The sequence below is a fragment of the Podarcis tiliguerta genome (assembly GCF_965153285.1).
Source record: "Podarcis tiliguerta genome assembly, chromosome: 3".
Classification (NCBI taxonomy): domain Eukaryota; kingdom Metazoa; phylum Chordata; class Lepidosauria; order Squamata; family Lacertidae; genus Podarcis; species Podarcis tiliguerta.
In genome coordinates, this window is record NC_139536.1 from 58189966 (window position 1) to 58215997 (window position 26032).

The window sequence follows — 26032 nt, forward strand, 5'->3', positions numbered from 1 at the left end:
TTGTTTATAAGCCTACCCTGTGTGTGTGATATTTCGGAAGGTGAATTTAAAATGTATAAAGAGGGCATGAATGATAGTATTTGCTCTGCGGAGCATCTTATAGTTGTGGCAATTTGCTCTAGATGGCAGAGTGGCAAGGTTTTGTAGCCACAGTGTCTCTTGCACGTTACCTCTTGTTCTTTGACGACACATTTTGCTGAACCAGAGGTAGCATTGTAGAACAGATTTCCTGGTCTTGCGATAGCTGCTGCTAATTGTGAAAATCTTTCTCTGTTTGCAGAGTTCAAGACCAGGGTTGTTCCAGGGACCTTATTTCAATATTTCTGGGGAAAAGGGACTTCTGGAGCATCACGGATCTAGCCTGTTCCCTGAGGGTCCTACTGACTATGTCTTCAGCCACCTCCCACTACACTCTCAGCAGCAGCTTCGCGCCCCCATCCCAATGATGCCCATTGGCGGCATCCAGATGGTCCACTCGGTACCTGCAGCCCTTTCAGGTTTACACCCTCCGTCCATCTTGTCCCTCCCCAAAGAGGGCTCTGGTGAAAAGAAGAGGGCAGCTTCGGAAACCATCGCTCAAGAATCGTGCATTGTTTTGAAGCACCACGAGAAGCGCACCTGCCCTCACGCTCTGCACACCGCGGCTCGAGGCGCCGCATCGCCTTCTCAGCTGCTGCTGCTGCAACAAAGCACTTCGGAAGACGGCGTCGTCGAGAGGGAGCAGGAGGAAAACATACAGACTTGTACAAAAGCCATAGCTTCTCTCCGAATCGCAGCCGAGGAAGGCCTACACGGGACAGAGCAGTCGCAGAGGGATTCTGAGCCTCCGCAGAAACCCTCGGAAAGTGCACATTTTAGCATTAAACACTTTAGTGGCTCCGAGCCAGGTCAGATCTGTGCCTCAGCCACCTCCCCTGACTTGCACAGTGGCGAAAAGGACCTTTTTGGTACATCACAGACTGCGTTATCTCATTCCACCTTTTACAGCAAAAGCAGTGCGGATGTCAGACAGTTAGGCTATCTTAGTAAGCAAGATTCCCCATCAAGCACACCGGAAAGAAGAGAACCACCCTCCGAAAAAAGCAACCCACAGCGATCCGAAAATGTGTGAAGACTTTAATACATGTGTTTACTCCGACCCCCGACTCCCTTCCCCTAGTGATAGAAGGAAGTATTCATCTTTATAGCATGCCGGTTCTAAGTTACAGTAGTTTGCTATTATATATACTTTTGTTATATCAAAAGAATTGAGTAAAACTACGAGTCATCATGAGCCTGACCAAAACGAAATTTCAAAGTTCTTATTGGGTCTGGTACTTTTAACCTGTACAGATGTTTGTGCCTTTTCTTTACTTTTGCTTATATTCTTATAAGCATTTTTTTAGCGGTAATTTGTACATATTTTAGAATTTGTGTATCTGCTTTGTAATAAATGTAATTTCTTTCCTTTTTTGGACACTTTGACCTAAACGATGTAAAGCAAAAAACAAAAAAAGCATCAATATATATGTGAGGTTGCACTAAAATATTTTTATATGATTAAAACTGAACAGCTTTTATGTACAGCTCTGACTCTGTAATACTAATATTTATTTACTTTGTTTCATAAATTGTACATTTTTTCTTAATGTTGCGGATTGCTTTTCTATGTGAAGCATGGGATTTACTGTTGCATTATTAGAACAAAAAAATGTATATTGTAAACAAGATATTTAAACTAGAGTATCTTATTCTGCACTTATGCATTAGTTTAAAACAAAAATAAGATAAAAGGATGTATCAGTCCATTCTTAACTCTTGTAATTTTTTGTCTCTTGTTTGCTGGATCGACTATAACTTAAAAGTGCTGATTGTGGTTTTAAAAAGATAGTACCGTAAAGCATTAAAGTAAAACCATGTGCTATTGTGAGTTTTTTCAAAGCTTTATAAAACAGTTATAAATATATTAAAAGTATTTGGTCTTATGTGAACATGTTGCTCTATATGCTCCTTTAAAAGAAAATGGGAAAACATTCCACCCCATGTAAATATGTGCGAATTAAAAAAAGCAAAAGGAAAAAATGTGGTGCAATTTCATGTAGATTGTTTGGACACTTAGAGACCTCACCCTGCTCCAAGTGAAGTCAGCGGAAGTTGTGAATTTGACTTGAACGGAAGCAGGGTCAGGTGATAGGGCAGCACATATCTTTATTAAAGTGTCTTTAAAAAAGAAAAGAAGAAGAAGAATGGAACTCTGGCTCCCTTGGCTTTGACTATAGCGGAATCAGGCTTCCAGCTCAGGTGAGAAAGCATGTTTGACTGTATAGATCTCTGTTATCGGCGGGGCCGGTAGTTGTGGTTGTCAGTGCTGGGCACTGCATGCAGCAGGTAGAGCCATGGAAATGACCTGGGGAGCCTCCATACTAGTTGATAGCCAAGGAGCCTAGTCATATTGCCAAGTAATCTCACTCATATGTGGGGACTTTAGGGTGGGTTCGGGGAGGGAATATTAGACGAAGGCTTTACAGCCATTTCTGGACAACCAAGACAACCGGTAGGCATTTTCTCACCAGAATAAAAATTACCATCCCCATCCCCATACGTCTTATCTAAAGGAAAAGGTCAGCGGAGAAAATGAATTCTCTCCTTCGAGATTTAGGGCATTTATAGCATGCAGTGGTTTCAGGAGGAGACGGGAAAGAACCATTGCTTATTTGTTTGGAAGGCATGATGGAGGCCGCTCCCTTCACCCTGACCCTCCCCAATATCCATGCATACACCCAAGTCAAGAAAATTCTGGGGTCTTTTCTGTGCTATTTAGTGGATTATAATTCTGTGAAAAAAGTTTGTATATTGAATTGCAATACATTTAAGGAGTGTTCTTTAAAAAAAAGAAATAAATATACAGTTACATTACATACCTAGCGTCTAGTTTTCATGTGTTTTAATTTTTTTTTTCCAGGCTAGCAATGTCGCTCTTTTAGGCTGCAATCCTATGCCTTCTATATGTATGAATAAGCCCCATAGAAATGAGTCTACTTCCAAATAAAGACTTATAGGATTGGACGGCATGTTGCATAATGTGACATTTTGTTGGGCATGAGCACGCATGTAACTGGCCTGGTTTTGCATGAAATAACAGTAAAAGCCGTTGACGCTTTGGCTGACTTGCCTATTGCTACGTTTCTGCCAAATCCATTGCACACTTCTGAATAAGGAAAAAATCATCATAAATCATCATCTGAGCACTGCCCATACTCAAACGTTTAAACCTCTTGACCTGAGTATCTTCCAAAGAGATGAGTCAACAACAGCTTGTTGTCTTTAAACAACCTGACAAATCGGTAATTATTAATCTGCACATATTTCAGGGTTACAACCCAGCAATGAGTTAAATAAGCAATGCACTTACCTCTATATTCCATTGTAGGGGGGGCGGGAATTAGCAGTGCTAAGTCTCTGCAGATACCGTGTTCTATGGTAGTAAAATACGACCTACCTCTCTTTGGCTAAATCAGCTTTTAACAAGAGACACAGGGTGTCATTGTTACCCTAGGCTCATTTTCTTTTAATTTGTTGCTAAAATGTCAATGAAATGTGGATATCTTTGGTTAAATTAAGGCACAGGAATGTGGTATTCTTCCTAATTGTGTTTGCTATGTGTTTGAGCTGATTGCTGTGAACTGCCCTGAGATCTACGGGTGAAGGACTGTATACAAATTTAATAAATAATAATAATAATTCCAACATAGTTCCAGCTCCCCGCTCATTTTTGCACAGTAATATATAGAACACGTTCCTGGACGGACATCTACATGAAAAGGCTAATTTGGATTGGTTTATCCATATCACTTTTCAGGGACAACCCCTTTAGCAGGACCCAATAGTTATCTGGGATCATTCCTACAAATGGTGGGTGACATAATCTTTGTATTTCTCTCTCACCCCAGGCTTCATTATATGGTAGCAGTTTGAACTCATTTATGTAGCGCTGAATATTCCAGAAGAGCTTGTTTTCAAGTAAGAGTATCCAGAACCTAGGGAAAGGAATGTAGCTCAGTATTGGACCACATGCTTTGCATGCAAAAGATGCCACATACAATTCTGGATATCTCCAGTTACTCCAGTCTGAGAAAGAATCCTGTCTGAAACTTTCCGGAGCTGCTACCAGTTGATGAACACAAGGCTAAACATGGACCAGTGGTCTGGCTCAGTAAGGCAGCCTTCTGTGTAAGCAGCAGCTTTGCATCTTGCAAACGCCAGTTTGCATATTGTACTGTCAAACTGAATTCTTCCCTGTCTTTCAGACAAGTCCTAGAACAGGGCCATCCATTTCCAAGGGATTTGAGATCTGCGCATAAAAATGTAAACTGGAGCTGTGGGAGAGAGGAAATAGGGGCCCAATTCAGACATCCCAGCAAGCTATCCATCTCTATGCAGATACTTTTAAGTGTTTGCCTTTAGTATCCATCATTGAACTAGAAATAAAACATGAACGAAAAGGATGATCCAATTCTGTAACACAAAAAAATAAGGCTTATGCTTTTTAAAGTAAATATGTGTAAAAAGTTTCAGTGAAAAGTTTTCCTGCTTGCCTAGTGCATCATGTCTATAGGGGAGGTATGATCCTGATTTCCTGCTATTGTGTTTTTGCAAAGTGGTTCATAAATAAAATACCTATTCAGGCTTCCAAATGCTCATGAAGGAAAGATAGGCCTACACGTTTTTTCTGCATTCCCAGAGAAACATCTGGTGCAGTCTTTATGATATCATCCATCCAGCATCTCACTAAGTGAAAATATCTGTAGAATAAGCTGTTATGCTGTGTCCAGATAAAATATACCTGAATACGTACCCTAAGCAAGTGGATTACACTTCTAAACACACTCTTGTTTTTCTAGTACTGTCCTGAAGGGTTCAATTAAGTTTTCACAAGTGGAGGGTTGCAGAAACATTGTCCCAAATCTCTTCCAAACTGAAGATTTGCATACGAAATTCTAACAGCACAAATATCTCTGTGCATTTCTCTCATTGCTGTCTCTTTTTGTTTTGTTTTTTGTTTTTATTTATATGCATCAAATTTTTAACAACAGTACAAATAAAATGGTGGGAGCACTGCAGATGGTCAGAAACAGACATCTGGCCAGGACTCAACAAAAAGGCCAAGAAAATCGCATTGTATGTCCTGGAATTTCTCATTTTTCTGCTGAACATAATTTCCATTTACCATAAGTCCTGCTGTATCTACCAAACTCTTCTTGTTCAAGCTTCCAGACTCTTGCCGTTTGCAATCCTTTACTCAATCTCCAGGGTCCCTTTACTTTGCATTCATAGAACAGCTCTTTCTGCCACCCTCACTTAACTCCAGACTCTGCTGCTGCCTGTTTGGAGAGGTTTCCTTTAATCCCAGAGGCTGGCATGGAGCAGGTGTGATGGGGCAGGTATGTATGGTTATGTGCAGATCCCTTCATTTCTAACAGGACAACTAACAGGACATGCAACTAACAAGACCTGTGGTCATCTCAACTTGGAAAGAGTAACCTGGTAAATTCCAACAACTGGATCAATAATTGCCAAGGAGAATTTATGACCCGGAGTAATTCACAGAGAGGTGGGAGAAGGAGATTTTCCATCCCTCCATTTTCCACCACCCACAAGTGTCCCACACATTCCTGTGGAAGATGTTTCAATGCCTCTTGCTCAAACTAGGAAAACATCTCTCAGAAAACACCCATCAGCAGAAGTCTTGTTTATTTTAGTACATTCTCAACGCACCTTTTCATTTAGGAAAAGTCCTAAGCAGCTAAAAATAAAAGTAATAGTTAAATAGGATTCAAGTGACTAAGAGATGAAATAAAATTCAGAACCTAAGAAGAGTCTGCTGGTTAAGGCCAGTGGTCCATCTAGGCCAGCATCCTGTTCTCACAGTGGCCGACTAGATGCCTGTGAGAAACCCACAGTCAGGATTCCAGCACAAGAGCGCTCTCCCCTCCTGTGGTTTCCAGCAACTGGGTGTTCAGAAGCATTACTGCCTCCAGCAGTGAAGGCAGAACATAAGCATCAGGATTAGAAGCCACCGGTAGCCTACTCCTCCGTGAATTTGACTAATCATCTTTTAAAGCCATCCAAGTTGGGGGCCATCGCTACAAATTCCATAGTTTCACTATGTGATGTGCCTGCTAAAAAAGAGATAAAAATTAAATGCATTTCAGATATCTTGATATAGTAGGGGGAGGGAGGTTTATTGGTTTGTGTTTATTGTTCTTGTTTTTATCATGTATTTTGTGTTTTCATGCTGTATTTTTATGTTGCAAACCCTGCTGAGATCTACGGACGAAGGGCGGCATTCAAATTTAATGAATAAATAAGAAATGAAACCACCTCTGAAGGAGGTGATAGAAATATGTCAAGGAGAGGGATCTCCAGGGAGCCTCCTCTCTACCAGCCACCTGTCTCTAGCAAACGAGCCTCAGATCTGGATGAGATACAAAATAGTGCCTCCCCAGCAAATCATAAAGAATGGGCAGGATTATGCCAGACAAGATATTCTTTCGGTATCCTGATCTGAAACCATGTAGGGTGTCAGAGGTGAGATGAAGTCCATCTTCCCTTCTCCCCTTCGAACATCAATTTGTAGTAGAGGTTGAGATCCTGAGAATCTTCCCTCATGGAAAGTGAAATTTGCATACATTTTCCTAGGGGAAGGAAAACTCTTAAGGCACCCAAGCTCATTTTTTTAAAAAATTATTATTTAAATGATGCTAGGAGTGATTTTGACTATAGACATACCATCCACAATATCTAGCAAGGTATTGCTAAGTTATAGGAATGAAAAACATCACATTTAAAAAGTACCGTAATTTGAAAATGATGCTCCCCATCTCCCCCCCCCCCCCACTGGTCTTTCAGATTCTAAAACTTCAGTAGTGATGACATTTTTAGTCACTTGTGTTCTGAGTGTTTTTAATGCCATGCCAAGTCCTTTGTACGCAAGCTTCTTGACAAGCTGCCTATTTCCGCAAAATCACTGTTGTCAGCTCCATATTGAAAGTGTTAAGATTCATCAGCGTCACTGTGCTCTGAACAGGTGATGCAAAAAGTGACACCCAGAGAGCCCGCAGGGTGACTGTCCAAAATTTCCTCTAGCAGCCGAGGTTTGGAATGTGCAGCCAACCCAATTTTCCATATTGTAGCTAATGAAATGCCACAACAGAGTTGGAAGGTGCAGATCAGGCAACAACACAACACAAGTTGCTGAAATGGCTTACAGGCTGCTAATTAACTCTCACTGCAAATGAGATTTCATTTTTATTTTGGATTGGGGGAGGGGGAGTGGTTTTATTACATTTATTTGGCTGGCAGCCAATGCTACAACTCACTATGAAGCAAGTAAAGCTGAAGTCCTTCTGCAGCAACATATGGATGTTTGGGAAGGATGAGTCATAAATGGAACCAGATGCAAAGAAAAATAAAGCAAGTTATGAAAGAAAGATAGATGGCTGCAACTGTCCTTAAATAGCTATCAGTATTCTTACTTCTGATGCTAAGCCCACTATTGTGGGGCAGAACCGTCCAGATTGCGTGCCCTAGCCACGGACAAATTAGCTCTCCTTTCTGCCTGTCCTCCAACCTTCCCCCCATTCAATTCACCCTCTATTTAAAACCATTTCTTATGAGGCAATGATCGATATTTATATTTATGGACCTTTTAAAAGCCAATTTTGCGCCCCCCCCAAATCGCTTGCACCTGCTCTTTTACCTGGTCTTTAGCTGTAACTAAGAGTGAATGTCAAAATGGAGAAAACCCATTTTTTTGCCACCTATTTTCAGGCATTTAAATACATTTAGCTCTTCAGGTACCTTTAAGTCATTAAAGGGTTAAAATACTCTCAACATTACCCCACATTAACTCTAATCATTGCACCTGTTAAAGGTTTCTTCCTGAGGCAACTGGTTCTGGCCTTTGGGTGCTTCCTGCAGGAGTTCTCCACTTGGTAAGCATTATTCATAACCACTAGTTTACAGATATTTGGTTGTATCATTAAAATCTGGACATCATTTTTTAGATTTTTTGAGAAAGGTTTTCTAGCTTACATCTCAATCCTTATTAATTAGGGGGTTTCTTTGTTTCAATCTAGGGGTTGTTCTATCTTTAGATCTTTGTTCTGTTTTTAATTTGCTTTTGTCCTGAGTGTATCTTGTTTTATATTTCTAGTTTTTGCTTAACAAGAGCTCTTATAAACAATTTTATAATTACTTTCATATTTACTTACTATAAGACGTTGATAATGCATTGCACATGACTATTGCATTTCCCATTTATTTCTCATATCTATTGTGTCCCTCACAATTGCTATTATTCTAAAATCAGTTGGGTCTCAAATGAATATTTCTTCATGCACTTGGAGTCCTTTTCCTCCTGATATCATATGGAGGTCACCAACCTGGGGTCCATAGGTGCTATGGCACCTCTGAAGGCCCCTGGGTGGGTGCCCCAAACTGTAAGCTTTCATTTTCTTAAAAAGCAAGTCTTCAGCCCCCCTAGAAAGAAAGTCATGAGGCAAAAAAATGCAGATACACTCTGAGTGATCTCTGTGAAATGAGATTGGTGCAGCTACCTTGCATATTTTTCCTGGTACCAAGGAATTCTCCCTGTTGTTTTTAGATAGCAAAAACATTGATGTTTGTGTGTGTGTGAGTGATCTGCGATTTCCTATGGAAAGCCTAGCGCTCTTAGTTGTTGTTGTCTCTCTGTGATTTTGTGTTATGCTATGCGCACTGTGGCAGCCATTTTGTGTTGTGTCACGCCCTTTCCATGGCAGCCATTTTGTGACTGGAACCCCTAGCATTCCCTCAGAGTTCAAAATGTGCCCAAAAACGTTGATGACGCCTGTCATTGTAAAGGAACAGCAAAACTGTAATTAAGAAGTAAAGGTGAGGTTGCATTTCCACATGTGCAAAGTCTTCAGGTCGAATTTGATGTGATGCTACTTGCATGTTAAGGTGCAGGTTTTGAAAGGTGCAGTTAGCACCAGCTGAAGATGGCAGTGCACTGTCAGCTGTGTAAGGGAAATTTAACCCTTTCTTCCCCTGCTGAAGTGCTGAAGGAAATCCCTCATCTAGAAGGTGGTTTTGCATTGAGAGGAAAAAACCCCACTGGTGTCAATGGGGGGGATTTGCCCCCAAAGTAAACACCAGCTGCATGTTTCTGGTACTGTAGCCACTGAGAGAATGCAATGTACATGCAACTTATGAAAGAGGCTTTCTGAAAGCATTCCTAGGAGGACAAAGGTCCTTTCATAAACCCTATACACATGACTTTCAGACACTGAACAGGAGAGCAAACCCCAAGAACATTCCCACCTTTCCAGACTCATAAACTGAAGCAAATTATGCCAAGGTCAGACTGGAGAAGATTTAAGCAAGACTTCCTAAGGATGGGATGAAGATATAATAAAATATTATATTCCAATGTTAAAGCCAGAAAAAAAAGATGTGTCTGCATTTTACCCATCCTAGTAGCGCTTTCTTTGCTGGCAATATTGTGAGAAAGTTTCTTTCATAAACAAAGCAAGAGTTTTCCCTGATCTCACTGTGGCAGAGTTGTCCCTTCTGGACACACTGTGACAAGCACAGCAGAATAAAGCCTACAAGGGAACACTTGGCTGTACAGAGAACAGCATGATTTTATGCTCTGTCCACTGCCTTGAAGATTTCTATACAGAAAGGTGGTCTGCACACTAACAAATGAAAATTAAGCTCAAGAGCAATTTCCGAAATGCTCTGTTCCAAGAGGCATAGCAACAAGAAAAAGCAACCATGTGCTTCCTGAGCCTTCATATCAGCCAGATTTCTAGGAAATCTTATCTCCTCATGTGAAAGGACAGACTGAAACGGCTGCAAGATGTACCTAAGGCCAACCCTTTTCTTCCTCGGTTAGAGAATTCCATCCATGTTTTTGTCTGTCTGTTGTTATTCCCTCACTTACTGTCTGTCACAAACACAGCAGAAAATAACAGAGATGGCAGAAGAAAGTCACTCTTACTTAGGGTGCTCTGAATGGGATTCACTTAAGGCAGCCTTCTACAACTCGGCCCTTCCTAGGCATCTTTGGACTACACCTCCTATCAACCCCCATCCCGTAGTATACAGCCTATGGTGGGGGATTATGGGAGTTGTAGTCCTGCGACATCAGCAGGGCACCAAGTTGGGGAAGGCTGATGTAAAGTGTAGGGGGGGGGAGGGCCATAGCATCTGCCTTGCACTCAGAAGGTCCTAGGCTCAATCTTTAAGTAGGCCTGGGATACAACCCTGCCTTAACCCCTGACAGCTGCTGCCAGTCAGTGTAGATAATACTGAGTTAGATGGACCAATAGAAGGGAACTTCCTTGGTTTCTGTGTTCCTGTGAAAGACAAAACCAAGTAAGGAGTAGAAATGGGGATCACATAAAATAAGGATGTGCCTCATTGCAGGGCAGGGGTGATATATATATAACATCTTTCCCCTTCAGACTAGTATTCCATTCTTAATTTTTTCCTCTTACTGCCTCTTCGTCTCAGCCTAGTATTTCCTCACTTTTGCTTCTCTCCATTTTTCCATACTGTGACATGCTGGCAGGAGGAATAGACTGTGGTGACAATTTAACATTTGACCGTGCTGTCAGTATTTGATATTTGACACCTGATATTTGTTATTTGATGTGCAATAAAATTTGATGCCTAATTCCTCATATTTGAGTTTTACTGCTTGATTTGACAGCCAGGGTTGAGCATTTAATATTTTCTAAGATCTGTTTGAAATTCATTGGTAGCTTTTCCATCATGTGGGTTCATTCCTATATCTAGTATTGCACAGCCATCAAGATCCCAAATCTCTCCTCTTCGAAACTGGGGCAGGCTCATGCATTTTAATGGCTCAATTCCTGTGTACGCACGTCAACAGAGAATCTGACATTGGTTTTGAAAAGGAGTCATTTTAAAAAGGAGGTTATTTCTGGCTAAATAGAAAACTACATAGCTTTCCATTTTGTCAGCATCATGTGCTTCAGGGTTTCTTTCTCTTTTTTACATTTATCTTAATGGTTTCAAGAGCACTAGAGGGATATCTGTGGATAAAAGGAGCTATAGAAGTACCCATTTTCATTTTGTTACAGTCCTGCATTCAGCCAAAGGACTTCTTTTTCCAGGTATTGTGAATCTCCTTGCATAGCTTAACTCTGAAGTATATAAACCCACTGTAACCTTAAGCACTCGCTCTCTCAGGTGGGCAACATATGCCTGGCAACCTGCGATGCACAGAGGTCTTTTTATAGCCCACAAACTGCCTAAGAAATTCCATTGTCTTTTTTTGTTAGATCAAAGAATGTGGGTTGAGAATGTGGGTTCTCTGGCACCAAGGAGTACTAAAATCACCCCAAAATTTTGTTGTGTTTTATCTCCCCACGATTTCTCAGTCAATTCCATGTTTTTGATCCTGATTTACACAGTGTGGTCCTACACCCAAAGGTGCTCCCCACTTCTGCAAAGTTTGCTTACCTTGCCCTTTATTGCTTTTCTAGCTTGTTTCACCACTTTGATGCCAGATTTGCAGGCACTGCCCTGATCGGAACCATTTGCATTGACTAAGCACTGATGTGCCTATGATGTATATACATTTCTTTTTCTGGTAGGCTGTTTCATGTGCCCATGAGTGACTCCTCATCAGCCCCAACTAGCACAGCTGATGGGAGCTGCGATCCAAAGCATATGGAAAGCATTACATAGTGGGAGGCTGGTTTGAAGCTATTATTTTGTGTGTTCGTTTTGAATCTTCATGTCTGTAGCAAAGCAGGAAGGACGTCACTGATTTCTTATGGGGTGTGTAAAGAGGTACCTGGCATTCTGGTTTGGACATTGTGGCATGATTGATACTTTTGTGACATGACCTCGTTGTTTGTAAGGTGGCAGTGGGGTTTTAAATAAGAATTAGAAGAGACCAAAATATTCTGACCCAAGAAAAGGATGGTGTCTCTCTTATAAAGTGAAACTGAGTAGGTGATAGCAAGAGCCATGGAAGAATATTCTAGAATGGCTGAGAGCAGTTATTAATATCCCTGTTGCTAGACAATTTTGTTTGAGAGTGTGTGGGCTGCTGCTTTCACATCTCTCAACCCATTTCACTGTTTTTCTGCAGTGTATTCCATTATGTACGTGACATTCTAATTTCCAGTCACTTAGTGTTCATTGAACTGGTAAGACACAGTTACATTCTGTAAGAAAACAAGAAGAGGATAATGATATAGTACGGTCATTTTGGGAAAAGGAAGGAATCCTGTTCTACTCAGTAGTATTGTTAGGAAGCATGGACATAATTCAGCTCAAACTACTAAGCACTTTGGGGATTATGCTGTTGTAGTATTTCTTTATTTCGGGATTTACATCCTACCCTACAAAAACTTTCTTAAGGCCATTTATACAACATAATAAAAATAATATTTTAATAAAACACAGATTAAAAATAGCTTACAAAAACACTGCAGTTCTCAGCATCCTTAATCATTGGCCATGCAAGGCAGGGCTATGTTTTTATAATTTTTTTAAATGGTGGGAGAGGTAGGATTAAGGTGCTTTAACAAACAACAAAATCAGAGAAAAAAATCCTGTTTGCAATCCTATGCAATAAAAAGTAAGTTATCACAGGATAATTAAGCATGCAATTAACTTGCACTGATTTAACTTGGAAAATCTTAAAGCATGTAATTGTGACTAAATGCTACTACCTGCTTTTCATGTATACTCCAAGAAAGAAAAATGCCTCTGAACCAGGTGGGGTACTATGTGCTTATATCAGGTATCCAACATCTGTGGCTTTCCAGATGTTGTTGGATCCTAATGGACTGGGGCAAAAAAAAAAAAAAAATAGTGGAAGCCAGTGCAGATGACAGAGGCCTGGCATAATATGATTGTATTGGCTGGTCCTAGTTAACATCCATGCTGCCCAACTCAAATGTTTGGACCATGTAAGGCAGCCCTACATGTACCTGACTGCAGTAACATGGTACTCAGAGAAGCTACATGAAATAACTACATCAAACAAAGCAGAGATAAATATCAAGGGCTCCCCCAGATGACCTGTTTCTTCAATCTTATCCTGATTTGCTCACACAAAACTTATGCTGTGGTTAAACTGTGCCTGGACTTTACAGAATATTTGTTCTGTTTTGTTTATTGGAGCAGTATATGATAATGAGAATTTAGTCTACATTCATTCTGATTTGCTTGTGTTTACACCTCTTCCCATTAACCGTCTATTGATCCCACACTTTTCGATGCATTTTTCAGTCACTTTCCAAAGTGCAAAAAGGAGGTTTTTGGTTTGTTTGCTTTTTTAAAAAAGTGCATTTGTTGTGCTAGTGTGACAGAGTGCTTTAACCCACTTTTAATCACGTAGACCTAAAGTTCTGGTATGTGCAAAATACTGTCCATCTATGGGTACCACCCAAAAGCCAAATCCAATGCAATAACAAACTATTATATTAAACAAAAGCAGCAGTCAAAAATGCAGGAGCTGAGAAGGAATACAATTAAACATCAAGTCCCTTTTGCTAAAGAAGTTTCAAAATAAATAAATAAATCCTGACAGGTCTCTTCACTCTTTCTACATCCACAAAGCTGCTAATAGAAAGGACTCATGACTCATGTTCACTCATCAAAGGGCCTGAGACAATGGCATGGAGAGCAAGGCCTCTATGGGAGGACTATATAAGAGAAAATGGTCCTCAAGGTAACTGGGTCGTGGACTATTTAGGGCTTTAAAGGCCAAGACCAGTACTTTCTGCTGAGCTCAGAAACCAATAGACAGTGAAAATGACACAGAAACAGAGTTATGTGTTCTGAGCAATGAGAACCAAAGTTTGGCCTCTGCATTTTGAACCCATGCAAGTTTCTGGTCTGTTTTTGAAAGGCAGCCCCTTATAGCACAAGCATAGATCTTTGTGTAGACCATGTGTTCATAACAGAACTAGTTCCAACCCCCACCAGTAAGGAAAATTACATGACTGCAGCTCTCAACAAAGCCCATGTTGTGTTCATGCCCAGGGTTAAAGGAAGGAGTGAGAAATGCACGGTGGAATGGTGCCCTGACACAGAAACATTATCATCTTGTTGAGTTTCAGTAATGTCAGAAGATAAGCTCTCCGGCTTATGTGAGAATGACCGTGTAGCCTTCTCTCCTTTTCTCTCTCTGTCTTCTGCATATGGGGAAAGATGTACAATGAAGGACGCTGAGCTAGACATGCTGTCAAAGTCAGATCAGAGAGCTGCCTTGAGAAGCACCAACCTCAGGGCAGCTGGAAATGGTGGGTCTTGTTGAAAAGAGCTGCCGTCCGGTGTCACTGCTGCTGTCAGCTGGCTGACTTCAGACTCTCTGCCCAAGGCTCTTAGCACTGTCACTTTGTGACAAGATTCCCATTCTCATTCTTAGAGACTGACTATCATCAGGTTTGCTTCTAGGCACTGGCTGCGTAGAGTACAGAGGGGACCCTCGGTAACACTAATATAATGTGAAACCTCTCCGGGATAAGAGAGAGATGAAGAAGAGAAACAAGTCAGCCTCTCTTTTTTCTTCTGCTCAGATATTTCTTACACTCCTTGCATACAAAACCAGAATTCACAGATTGTGTCTGATTCTGCTTATGCACAAGTAAGAAGGGTGCTAATTTCCAGGGATCCAGGGGTGACTGTTGCAATACTTCTCCTGACATGGTGAAAGTGAGTATAACCTAAGATGACAAATGCATATATTATGGTTCAGAGCTTATTATGGTTCAGGAAGCTACACTGTGTCAGTCAGAGGCGTCATCTTCTCAAGATGATTGAGGGGGACCAGGGTTGTAATATCCTGATGTCACACACATGACGTTGTGAGGAGACAGGGGGCAGAGCCAAATGCCTTCTGAACATTGAGGGGCTCCACCCCCCTAAAAAAAACATTCGGGTGAAAGTGCCTCAGCCCCCCAGGAGCTGGCACCTATGGTGCCAGTGAACATGTGTAATTTGCTGGTATGATCTGCTGAGGTCCAGTATAATCTCAAAAACCTTCACCCACACCAGACGTAGCTACTCAAGGTACATATTTATATACAGACATTTGTAATTGTTACTTGCAGTGATCTACATGTTCCGATGAGTGCAAAAAAATGGTCACACCAACATGCTGAAATGGCCCTAAACTGTTCTCGGTTGAGTTAGCTGGCTTGAACTAACTCAGAACATGGTATCCCTTAATTTTCAGAATCTATATTTGGGCAATACCTTTACAGTGGTACCTCAGGTTAAGTACTTAATTCGTTCTGGAGGTCTGTTCTTAACCTGAAACTGTTCTTAACCTGAAGCACCACTTTAGCTAATGGGGCCTCCTGCTGCTGCTGCGCTGCTGGAGCACAATTTCTGTTCTCATCCTGAAGCAAAGTTCTTAACCTGAAGCACTATTTCTGGGTTAGTGGAGTCTGTAACCTGAAGCGTATGTGACCTGAGGTACCACTGTATTAGGCCAACCAAAATGTTACAAACAAGTGTGCAAGCTTTTGAGTTCTCTAGAATGCTACTTCAGGCAAGATAGTGGGGTAGGGTGGGGAGAGAGAGTTGATGGAGCCCTGGAGTCTGCATCTAATCCCAGTCTTAATGATGGAATGTGGGAGAAGGTAGCAGACATGCCATTTTTCTTATGGGCCACCGTGTCTCTGTGTGTGTGTGTATTACTTAATTTAGGCTGATTTCCCCACCCACCCTCTTAAAATTTGCAGTCCCAACTGCGCTACTGATTATTCAGAGTTAGTTTGGTGCCTTACAGAAGAACCTGAGGTTTGAGATGCTCCTCATTACCACTTTTTCCCACTTCATGGTGCTAGACTATATGTTTTGCGCATGTGGCATATTAATAGACCAGGAGCTGTTGTAGTGAGAACGAAGAAGATAAAACTCTCTGTTAGTGTTATATACGAAAGCAATGACTCTTCTCACAACTAGGCATCTTATTTTAAACAAGTGAGGCTTTCAACCCAGCATTATATCGGAATGTGGGCTATGGCTGCCAGCTGACCACAGCAAACTGGCATGGCTGGGTTTTTGTGCCATTAACAATACACAGATTGGTCGACAGAGAACACCTTTATTTATGTTATTTGTATGCTCAAATACAGTATCAGCCCAAAGCAACTTAGTTAAACACACAATAAAATGTGATACCTTTCAGAGCACGAGCAAAGCAATCCTATCCTTGTTATGTTTGCTGGATATGGTAGGAGTGTTCAAAGATTTCCTTACCTTAGCAGAACACAGTACTTACACTAGAAAAAATAGCCATCTTTGGAGTGAAGTGTCATCAATATGTGGATAACACCCATATCTATTTCTCTGTTCCATCTGAATCAGGAGGGATGGCTGTGGTGGAAGACAGGTGTTTGTAAGCAGTGATGGGCTGGATGTGGGCCAACAAATCAAAACTGAATCCTGAAAGGACAGAGCTGTTTAAGTTGTTCCAAGTTCTTGATAGCAGGAGGTGGGGAGATGGCCTGTTCTGGATGGGGTTGCATTCCCCTGAAAGAAGATTTGATGCCCGGGCTACTTCTGGATCCAGGAGTGCCTATCTCCAGCTCTGAGTGGTTTGATAGCTCCGGCCCCTTTTCGTAATTCTCAAATGAATCAGTAAACTGTTGCCGCCTGAACTTCCAGGCAGCACTTAGTGCTGGCCTGTGCCAGCTTCCTCTTGTGGTTTCTCCTTGTGGGTGGGGAAATTCTGTTGGGATGACAGAAGCCATTCCAGGACTTAGGACTACAGCCTGCAATATGACTGTACCAAATGGATTCTGCTTCAAAGCAGAAAACTGCTTTTCAAGCAGAAAACGCATAAGGAGTGCTAAGAGCATGAGTTTCTCATTGATTACATGCACACAGCCTGGGAAGTGCCTGCCATTAGGGACTTCGTGATACATGTAGGCATGACAAAGCAGGCAGCCATGTGCTCATCACATATGACTATATGTACATGTGCAGTCTTCTACCCAGGCGTATTATCCAAGAAGGAAATTAGTCTTGTATGAAACCTGAATCATGTGAGGGGTGTGCGTGCGTGTATGAGAGATTGATTGATTGATTGATTGATTATATTTCTATGCCACTTCTCATTCAAATGAATCCCAAAGCGGCTTACAAGCAATAAATAACAACAACATGATAAAACAATAGAACATCACAAATGCAGCATAAATCATACAGAATAATTAACAAATCATCAGTGCAACAATTACAATCTATAAAACACTGTTAACAAAGAAAAAGAATAGCATGTGACATTGTTTTATATGCAATTAGCCTGATGCAAAATATCAGACTGGCAGAGTCACCCACAGCCTGCAAAAACAGAACTATCTTGTGGGTTGTTTGGAAAGTCCCACATACTGGGTGGTTTTATTTTACTTGTCAGTTTAGTTGCACACACATATTTTAAAGCGTGAACTGGGGCACAGGTGGCATGTCTTGTTGACGTTACATTTATCTTGCTCTCTGGAGCATATGAGAAAATATTAAGCTTTTTGATAGTGTCTACTGTGTTGCCTTGAATATAATATAAAATGGAGGCTGCCGTTTTTATACGTGTCGTTCATTTAATCCTTCTGAGAGTGCAGGTGGCCAATGGGTGGCAGCAGGAGGAACTATTAGGAAGGCTATATAATAGCATGGGGTGTAATAAAAAACTTTTAATAGTCCCAAATACAACACAACCACATTGCTCAAGACTCACAAGTAGTTGAGTTACGAATGAATGATCCTGGTCTAATCAAATAAGCATCTATTAAAACTTTATAGCACCACACAACATCATGTAACCCATTTATGCCAGATGGGCTATATTTAGACCAACATCAGCTGGTATTGCAGAGAACAAAATGCGCTCTGTACTTTTAGTTTTATTAGATATATTTATCTGATTTGGTAAGAATCCTTTCTAAAGTGCCTTGACTTTCTGCCCTTCGGGGTATGTCTTTCCAACCATTATTATGGACTGAGCTTTATGCAATATGAAACTAAGTTATATAATGGAGTGTGAAACACTTATTTTTCCATAGCACTACTACAGATGGTGTTTTCTTAAGGACTTGCCTTAAATCACAGCTATGGGGAAAAAAGCACTTTACTGCTTTAGAGCTCATTGGATCTGATCAAGAACTAGATATATACATTCATGAATTAAGAGTCCATGCTTGACCTTGTCAATGTGGTTGTGAAGCTACTCAGAACGTATTCCTTTTGGTAAGCATATGGATCTCTTGGTGGAGCCTCCATGAGGTGGTGAGATGAATGAAGCAGGTGAGTGTGCAAAGGGACACCGATCTGGTGACTGATTTTCAAAGCATCTGGAATGGAAGTGGCAAGTGTACTGGGCTGCTTGAATAGAAAGAAAGCATGACTTCGCCCAACATTTCATATCCAACAGGCATCTTCAGGACAAATGTGAAAAATAAAGAAACTGGGAGGAGGCAAATATCTTTGCCCCAGAAGCAGACAGTTGAATTTGTAATACTGTAAAAGGGTCCAGCCTGAAAATATTGTGATGTATGCTAAATATTGTGATGTATGCTAAAAAAGGGAAACAAGGATCAGTGTGTTGATAATACAAAAAGAAGGCATGATGTGCTCGAATAAAAGCCCACTTGGGATCATGAGAATTGAGCTACAGCCCTGCTTCTCTCCAGAAGTAAATGCCAATGGCCAGGCATGATGGGAGTTGTCATTCATGTGCCTAGGATAAACTTTTGAATAAGCCTTTGAATTAGGCCAGTCATTCCAAATGCCCCCACACCTAACCTGGAGCACTTGAAAATTGCAGAAAGTTTTGGCAGGCCACTTAATGGTTTTTCTGCCTGTTCCAGCATTGGAATCTGTTGTGCTAGATGCTGTATATTTTTAAACTTTATTTGCATTGCTCCTTTTATTCTATATATTACAATTTGAATTATGTATAATGCCATATGAAACACATTATAAGAGACATGGAGCATTAGTTGTCTGTGGACTACAGTTTGGGAACCCCTGAGATAGACCGTAGACGCCAGCCTGAGCTCCTTGGACGAAGGATGGGAGACAAATAATCAAGAGCACTTCCTTTTTCAAACAGGCCATCACAGGATGCTACAGTAACATCAAATGTTATGATAATGCGACACCACACCCAGTGTGCAAATTGCCTTGTCAGGTTTTAGGAGTTCATTTCCCTTTCATGATTATTTTATAGCAGGTAATTATTTTATAGTGTAAATAATTTAAGTAGGCAACATGAGAAGCACCATAAATGAGAAGCATTAGAAATGCATCAATACTAAATCTGGTGACGAACGGACCCTAGATGCCCTTTGTTTTGTTTTGCATGGGTCCCTGCATGGGTTTTGCATGGGTCCCTGCAACCCTAAAAGAAATGAGTGAGGGGTTGTGATGCTACTGCTGGATCCATTTCAATAATGGAAATGCGTGGGTGGCAACTGAAGAAACCCAAATCAGGCACGGAGCCAGAGTGGAAAGCTAAGAGCAGAATGCACAAAATGTTGAAGCAATGGGGGAATCCCTGCAGGGTTTCAGATTTTCTCCTGATGGACACGAGATGAACAAGTGGGAATTCTGCCCGTAGACAGGCTGAGTGGAATGCTCTAGCTTTCTGTCACTCAGAAATTGGGGGGGGGGGGGTTGTGAACCAGCCCTTCTCTGCCACCTACTGTAGGAAACATAATATTTACATGCTTCGACCAAAAGTACCAAAAGTCAAACTGGAAAAAACAGAAGAGTTGTCCTGACCCTAGAACAAGAATCAAGTGGCAGGCTGGATTCATTTATTTAGAATGATGTTCATTTTTCAAAGCAATCTTCGCTTTGATGTTCATTTTCAAAGCAATCTTTGCCATTGGGCAGTAATATTCTCCTGACATTGTGTGGCTGGTTAAGGCACTTACTCCTTCATTTTGGTGGGGTGTAATAGAAATAACACCATTATTTCGAATAGTTCTCATTGTTAAAATGATCTCATTGTTGGCCCTTTTAGGTGAAGTGGGGTGGGATGGGGGAATGGCTTCCCCAGCCTTTGTTGTTATCGATGGCATGGGAATCCCACAAATAGGCAACTCACAAAGGTTCTTTTTGAAATATTGAAACTTCTTTCGAATATTTAAACTTTCTCCCTAGCCCTTTTTGGGGATATTTAGGAAAAAAATTATCTAGATACAAAATTAGTATCTACAAAAAAATAGTAACTAGGAAGCAATTTAAAGTTCATGGATTTTTTTAAGGGGGGGGGAGAGAGAGAAAGCAATTTAAAGTTCCCATGGAAGAAGACCCCAGGTTGGAACAAACAGTTTTGGAAATTTCATTAAAAGTAGGGAATGTATATAGTTAAAAATTGAAAATTAAATAAGCCTTGAGACACAAAGAAGCCTAAAAGAATCCAAAATGAACAGAAGAAACCAAAGTCCTGGAACAAAAAACCACTTCAAAACAAGCCATCCTTCACTTTTGTCTTCAGAGAATCCTCATTGTTGCATTTCCCACTGAAATTCACTCAGCAAAGGATATTTCATTTCTCTCTGGAATGGATAGGGGATACATGAACACTGGAGCATAGGCATGACATCTGGGAAAGAAAGTTTCTGTAAATTCACTTGAAGAATAATATCATTGACATCTGCATGGCTTTCCATGATGTATGGAGACCAGGGTTACCAGTGTTGCCTTGCTGCCAAATCAGCAGATTCTTGATCCTATGAGTCAACTTTGGTGTCCTGTCTCAGAGTATGACATACAGGCAAATGAGTTCTTCTTGGGGCCGCAAAATATATATTCAGACTATACCAAGCTTTCCCTCTAGAGAAGGACCACCATCTTCTCCTTGACTCATTCTGCTACCCAGCCCAAGCTTCTTCACTTTTGCATGTTCCGTCTTACAGAGGTGAGCCCAACAGGCTGCTCAGATGAAGCAGAGATTCGCCTTCAGATTTTCTGTGCCACGCTGGCGCTACATCCACCTATACAAACCATTTCTGAGGTTTAGAGGCAGTGCAAGACATTTTTGGCTCTACTGTCTTGCGGAAAGGAAGCACCTATCAGATGTTAAGTTCAGCCCAGGATTAATGGCTCAACAAATTCTGCATAGCTACTTGAGTTGCCACTATGAGGGTGAGAAGAAATAGGTTTATTGTGTTTGGGACACATTACATTTTTGATTGAAATAGCTTCATGTGGATGTTGCCTCCAGGCAAACTGGGATTTATTTATTTTTAAATCTACCTCTGCAAAACCTTTGCTTGCATCTGGTATGGAAAATAGATGTGGTACATGAAGTACCTGTTCTATGATAATAGCTGGGGCTTGCAGAGGTTTTAACAAAGCAACATGTGCTCCCATAATAATGGCCATTATACTTGTTCCTCACTCCACTGAGATGAACCCAAAGCAGATATAAATGCATTTCCTTATATTCATCTTTTGTTTTCTCCCTCCCTATGGAAATTTAGATCAGGGCAGAGATCTTATTATGTTTGCCTATTTTAGGTGAGTAAATAGAGAGAGTCACAGAAGTGAAAAGTGTGGACAAAAATGCTAAGCACAGATCTGTGGGTTCCGTTGATGTGAGGGGCTTGTTCCACAACAATAGAAGAATCTTTATCTCCATCTTTGTCAGATACTTTTAGAAGTGATAATCCAAATGGAGAAGACATTATCACCTAACTAGAATATCATCGTGAATACAGTTGTTCCCAAGCCAGACTTGCCAGAGTTATTGGAATTGAAGCCAATAGAAGCACTCACTCCTATTATATGCACAAGGAAATAGGAATGCTATAAAGCATCTTGGCTTTGAATTGCAAATCAGTTTCAGATGCATAACAGAGTTCACTTCAGGAAGGATAACCAGGTTTGTATTAAGTGAATTTTGCTCCATGGTTCCCCAGCAGCTGAAGAGGAAACAAAAGATCTTGGGCTGGAGCCCACATGTTTCAGGAAAGTTGACACATCACGTTTGAATTTTCATCTCCCACTCATGGCTGGGTATTTTATCCTCTTTCATCTCCATAATAACCTTGAGAAAGGAGGTAAGAAGGAAAAAGAGTGACTCATCCAACAATGCAGTGAGCCTTATGGCTTTGAACCCCGGTCTGTCTTGGTTCCAGTCTAACGTCTACAGACTATATTGACTTTTCACTTCTTTGCTTATCCTTTATGTTGGCAGGAAAATGGAAGCCCATTGTGACTTAAACAATTCCCCACTCCCACTCACCATGCCCCCCTCCACCTCTTTTTCCCTTTTCTTCCTAATGCAACACTAATGTCTCAACAAATGAAACTGATATGTAGAAAATGTAACTTGGAAAAAAGAGACATTGCACATACTTTTGTAAACCAAGAAATCTTTAATAAAAATGTTTTTTTAAAGCCAATGTGCCTTATTAAATGTCCAATAATTCTTTCTTTCTTTCTTTCTTTCTTTCTTTCTTTCTTTCTTTCATAATTTTAAAATGTACCTTAAGAATGCATTACTGTGAGAAGTTATGGTAAGAGATGCCAGTGGGTTTTATGTATGAAATTATGTTTGAAATTCAGCATATTTATACTATTGAACTATGATATTTCTACTACTATACATTCATACTATTCATACAAAACAACATGGGTAGGCCGTAGCTCAGATCAAGGGTGTATCAGTGAGATCTGCTTTGATACAGAAGGCCTCAGGTTCAACCCCCAATATCTCTAGGTAGGCCTGGGAATGCCCCCTGCTTGAAACAACTGCCAGTCAGTATAGACAAGACTGAGGTAGGTTGGCCAATGCTCCGACTCTTGTCCCACAAGAACTGGTTTGTAGGCCCCAAAGGGCTCATTTGTAGCAAAGTGGAATAGAACTGGAAATCCCCAGGTGCCCCATTCTATAAGCTACAGAATGTACAAATCTTGAAAAAAACCCAGTAAACAACAAGAAGCCTGCAGTGTGCACAAGTAAAACCAAAATCCAACCAAAGAGAATGACTTTTTTATCCCATTAATTTATGTGGAAGCATTTGGATATTCTTAAAGCTGCAGCCCTATAACCATTTACTTGGGGATAAGCCCCATTGAAGTCAATGTGACTTACCTCTGAGTAGATGTGCACAGGATTGCACTGTTAATTCTTTCCAGTTGAAACCAATGGACTTATTAGTGCTTAATTTGACTGGATCATGTCCTACATTTTTGGTCAAAGGCCACATTTCTAGTAGAAACAAAATATTATAAATAAATCCCATATATATATAATAGAAGGGTTGCTAAGAGAATTATTCAAGAAATTAAGAATAATAAAAAAAAACCAGGAAGGTCAAGCAAAACAAAACTAGTTGACTAAACTTGTAGAACAAACCATGCAAAACCGGTGCTCTGTTAGTTATTGTAATTTCTAATGGGGAAGATCAAGGAACCCTCTCACATCTTTGTTCTTGCACATTCAGGATGCTTTGTGTTCCTGATGCTATTGAAGGGGTTGTGCAGGGTTGCCATATGTCCTCCTTTTCCAGGACACATCCTCTGTTTCATGGGCATGTAAAATGAGTCGTTATAGCGATCCATAGTTAAAAGTAGAAGTCGGCAAGTGTGTCCACTTTTTTGCTCTTCAAAATATGGCAACCCTACAATTCCACTTTGTCACTGCAAAAGTTTTGGGGTGGTCACACTGCTTCACTTCTAGCCAGTGCTTGCCCCATAACTTCCTACTGCAATTCCACAACTTCTTATACCAAAAAAGTTACTGTGTCCTGCTTTTGTCCTGCTACAGCCTCTCCAGACAGCAAAAACACAGGAAACATTGCAAAGCAAACTAAAGCAGAATCAATCCGCCACTAATGGATTATTACTGCGTTAAGAACACAATGCAGAATACACCCACAATAAAAACCAGTCTGAAGGGACCCTCAAACAACTTAATTGTATTGTGTTTTTCAATTTTTACCATTATCCTTGAGTTTAAGGGCTTTGAGTTGGGGATGAGGATTTGGGGTACAGAGTTTTGTTCATTTATCAGACAGAAGCAAAGGATTTGAATGCAGTAGGATAATGAGATTAAAAGAAAAACCCACTGTATTGAAGCTGAAATTAAACATTATGTAACCAGTTTGGGACACATCCTTCATAAAAAGTAAGCATTTTCCCTAGCACTTCTTCCAAATGTCTTCATGATGATTTCCAATGACTAGCCCAGGTCCAGGGCCAAACAAGAAGAGTCAGTGTTGAAGATTAAGGCAAGAAATATTGAAACCAGATGTAAGGACAGGGGAAGGAATCAAGCTCCAGCTCAGCCACACTGCAGAGCTTTCTGATTCTTGCAGATTGTCAGGAGTAGGAACGGCTGCTGTGTTGGTGGCAGGGAGGCCTCCTTTATGAATGGACTATTCAGCACTTTGTACAAGTACTCAGGCAAGCAGGAACAGCGGCCACAGCAACAAATCACCTTTATATGTAATCCCGTGAGACCTTGCCACAACCACAATGACAAGCCACTTGAATAGGCCCTTATAAGAAGATGTTGAGCTAGTTATACCTGCCTAGTAAATAGTAAATAAGTGTGGAAAAACTCTGGATTAAATTTGGCTCTTACAAATGAGAGAGAGAGAGAGAGAGAGAGAGAGAGAGATAATCTGAATGTCCCAAAGGTGACATGAGTTAGATTAGAACAGGGAAGTGACAGCCATATTCTGTAATATATGGAACCTTCTGTAGCAGAAATGAGGGAGTCTTCATTTTCTTACAACACTTAGCTTAATTCATGGAACATTTTCAAGGCTGCTAGTCGGCTATGAATGATCCTGCTGTGACTTTGGGTCTTGCTCTGCTGCAATGAGACAATACTGTGTGCATAAAACCTTAGAAAATAAGCTTTTTGAGACTATTTCTCAGAAAAGTGTGGAACTAGAAAACTAGAAATGTGACCATAAGACTTTTTTTAAAAAAAAATGTTTTTCTAGAAATGAGTGCAATTGGTGGCCTCTTGGGTACGTGGGGTTTCTGCAGTTTCTCAACAACAGCTGAAAAGCAAAGATATCTCAATTCCAAGGAATGTATTAGATCAAGCAGCCACAAGTTCTCAAGTGCCTTCTCTTTAGTAAACCTCTTGCAAAACCAGCAAAGACAGTGCTCTCTGTTCCTCTTGTGAGCACATCTTGGACAGAGAGAGGGCATGTGGATTGATTCCCAGATCCCTAGAGCAAAATAAGGTAAAATCTGCTTTTGTATCTTGGGCAGAGGGACTCTTGATGCAGCTTCAAAAATTAGTTTCTTCCCACTGTTCTGATCCGGAGTTGGAGTCTTGGAAAACTGGACCATTAATCCAAGCAGCTTTTGTGAACCTGTAGCCCTCCAGATATTTTGCCCCAGCCAGCACACCTACAGGCAGACTATGGCTTGTATTGCAAAACTAAAACTAAAAGCACAGCATGTGAGAACTGACTCTGGCAGTTCCAGGTGAAGCAAGCCAAGAGGACCAATAGACTACTCCTTTCCCCTTGCCAGTGTATCCTGGTGAGTGAGGCTCTGGGTGTGGCTCCTAATAGTAACTTTATTCCAGCTTTCATGAGAGGAGTATGGATGATCTAGGAATGGTTAGAAGTTTTCTTGAGTTCCACCCCATGACCTGTTTATTTGCTTGCACAATGCTTATGCAGAAGTCAGACTATGCCCCGTTTTTATTGAGCATTTGTTCTGGTTTGTTAGACAGCAACAAGCATTCCGCTGAAGTGCTTATACATCTTCTCATTAATCATTCACCTTTCAGTACATAGATTTCCCAGTCACTTTCCTAAACACAATAAGTAAATAAATAATCTGATTTTTAAAAAGTGGATTTATTGCACTAGTTGTGCAAACAGAGTGTTACCCATGTTAGTTGTGCAAACCTAAATTTCCAGTATGCCCTTTAATCTTTCCCCTCAAAATACTGACAGTCTGGAGGTTCCCTTCACAGTCTAAGCATACCTGCCAAGTGCCCTGAAAAAAGAGACATGCCGTTTCT

General features: G+C 40.8%; 1 protein-coding gene and 1 long non-coding RNA gene across 6 annotated transcripts in view; both read left to right on the forward strand.

Moving 5' to 3' along the window:
• Positions 1-2897, forward strand: part of HIVEP2 (HIVEP zinc finger 2) — a 137457-nt gene extending 134560 nt beyond the window's left edge. For all 5 annotated transcript variants that reach the window (XM_083434723.1, XM_083434722.1, XM_083434724.1 and 2 more), the window contains one exon: positions 281-2897. In XM_083434723.1, the coding sequence (XP_083290849.1) occupies positions 281-1111 (831 nt within the window). In that variant the 3' untranslated portion in view covers positions 1112-2897. The remainder of the gene's footprint in view (positions 1-280) is intronic.
• A 4861-nt stretch (positions 2898-7758) lies between these two features.
• The window catches only part of LOC310675053, a 47981-nt gene continuing 29707 nt past the window's right edge, over positions 7759-26032 (forward strand). The window contains exon 1 of the long non-coding RNA XR_014509898.1: positions 7759-7973. This is a non-coding gene — a long non-coding RNA (uncharacterized lncRNA). The remainder of the gene's footprint in view (positions 7974-26032) is intronic.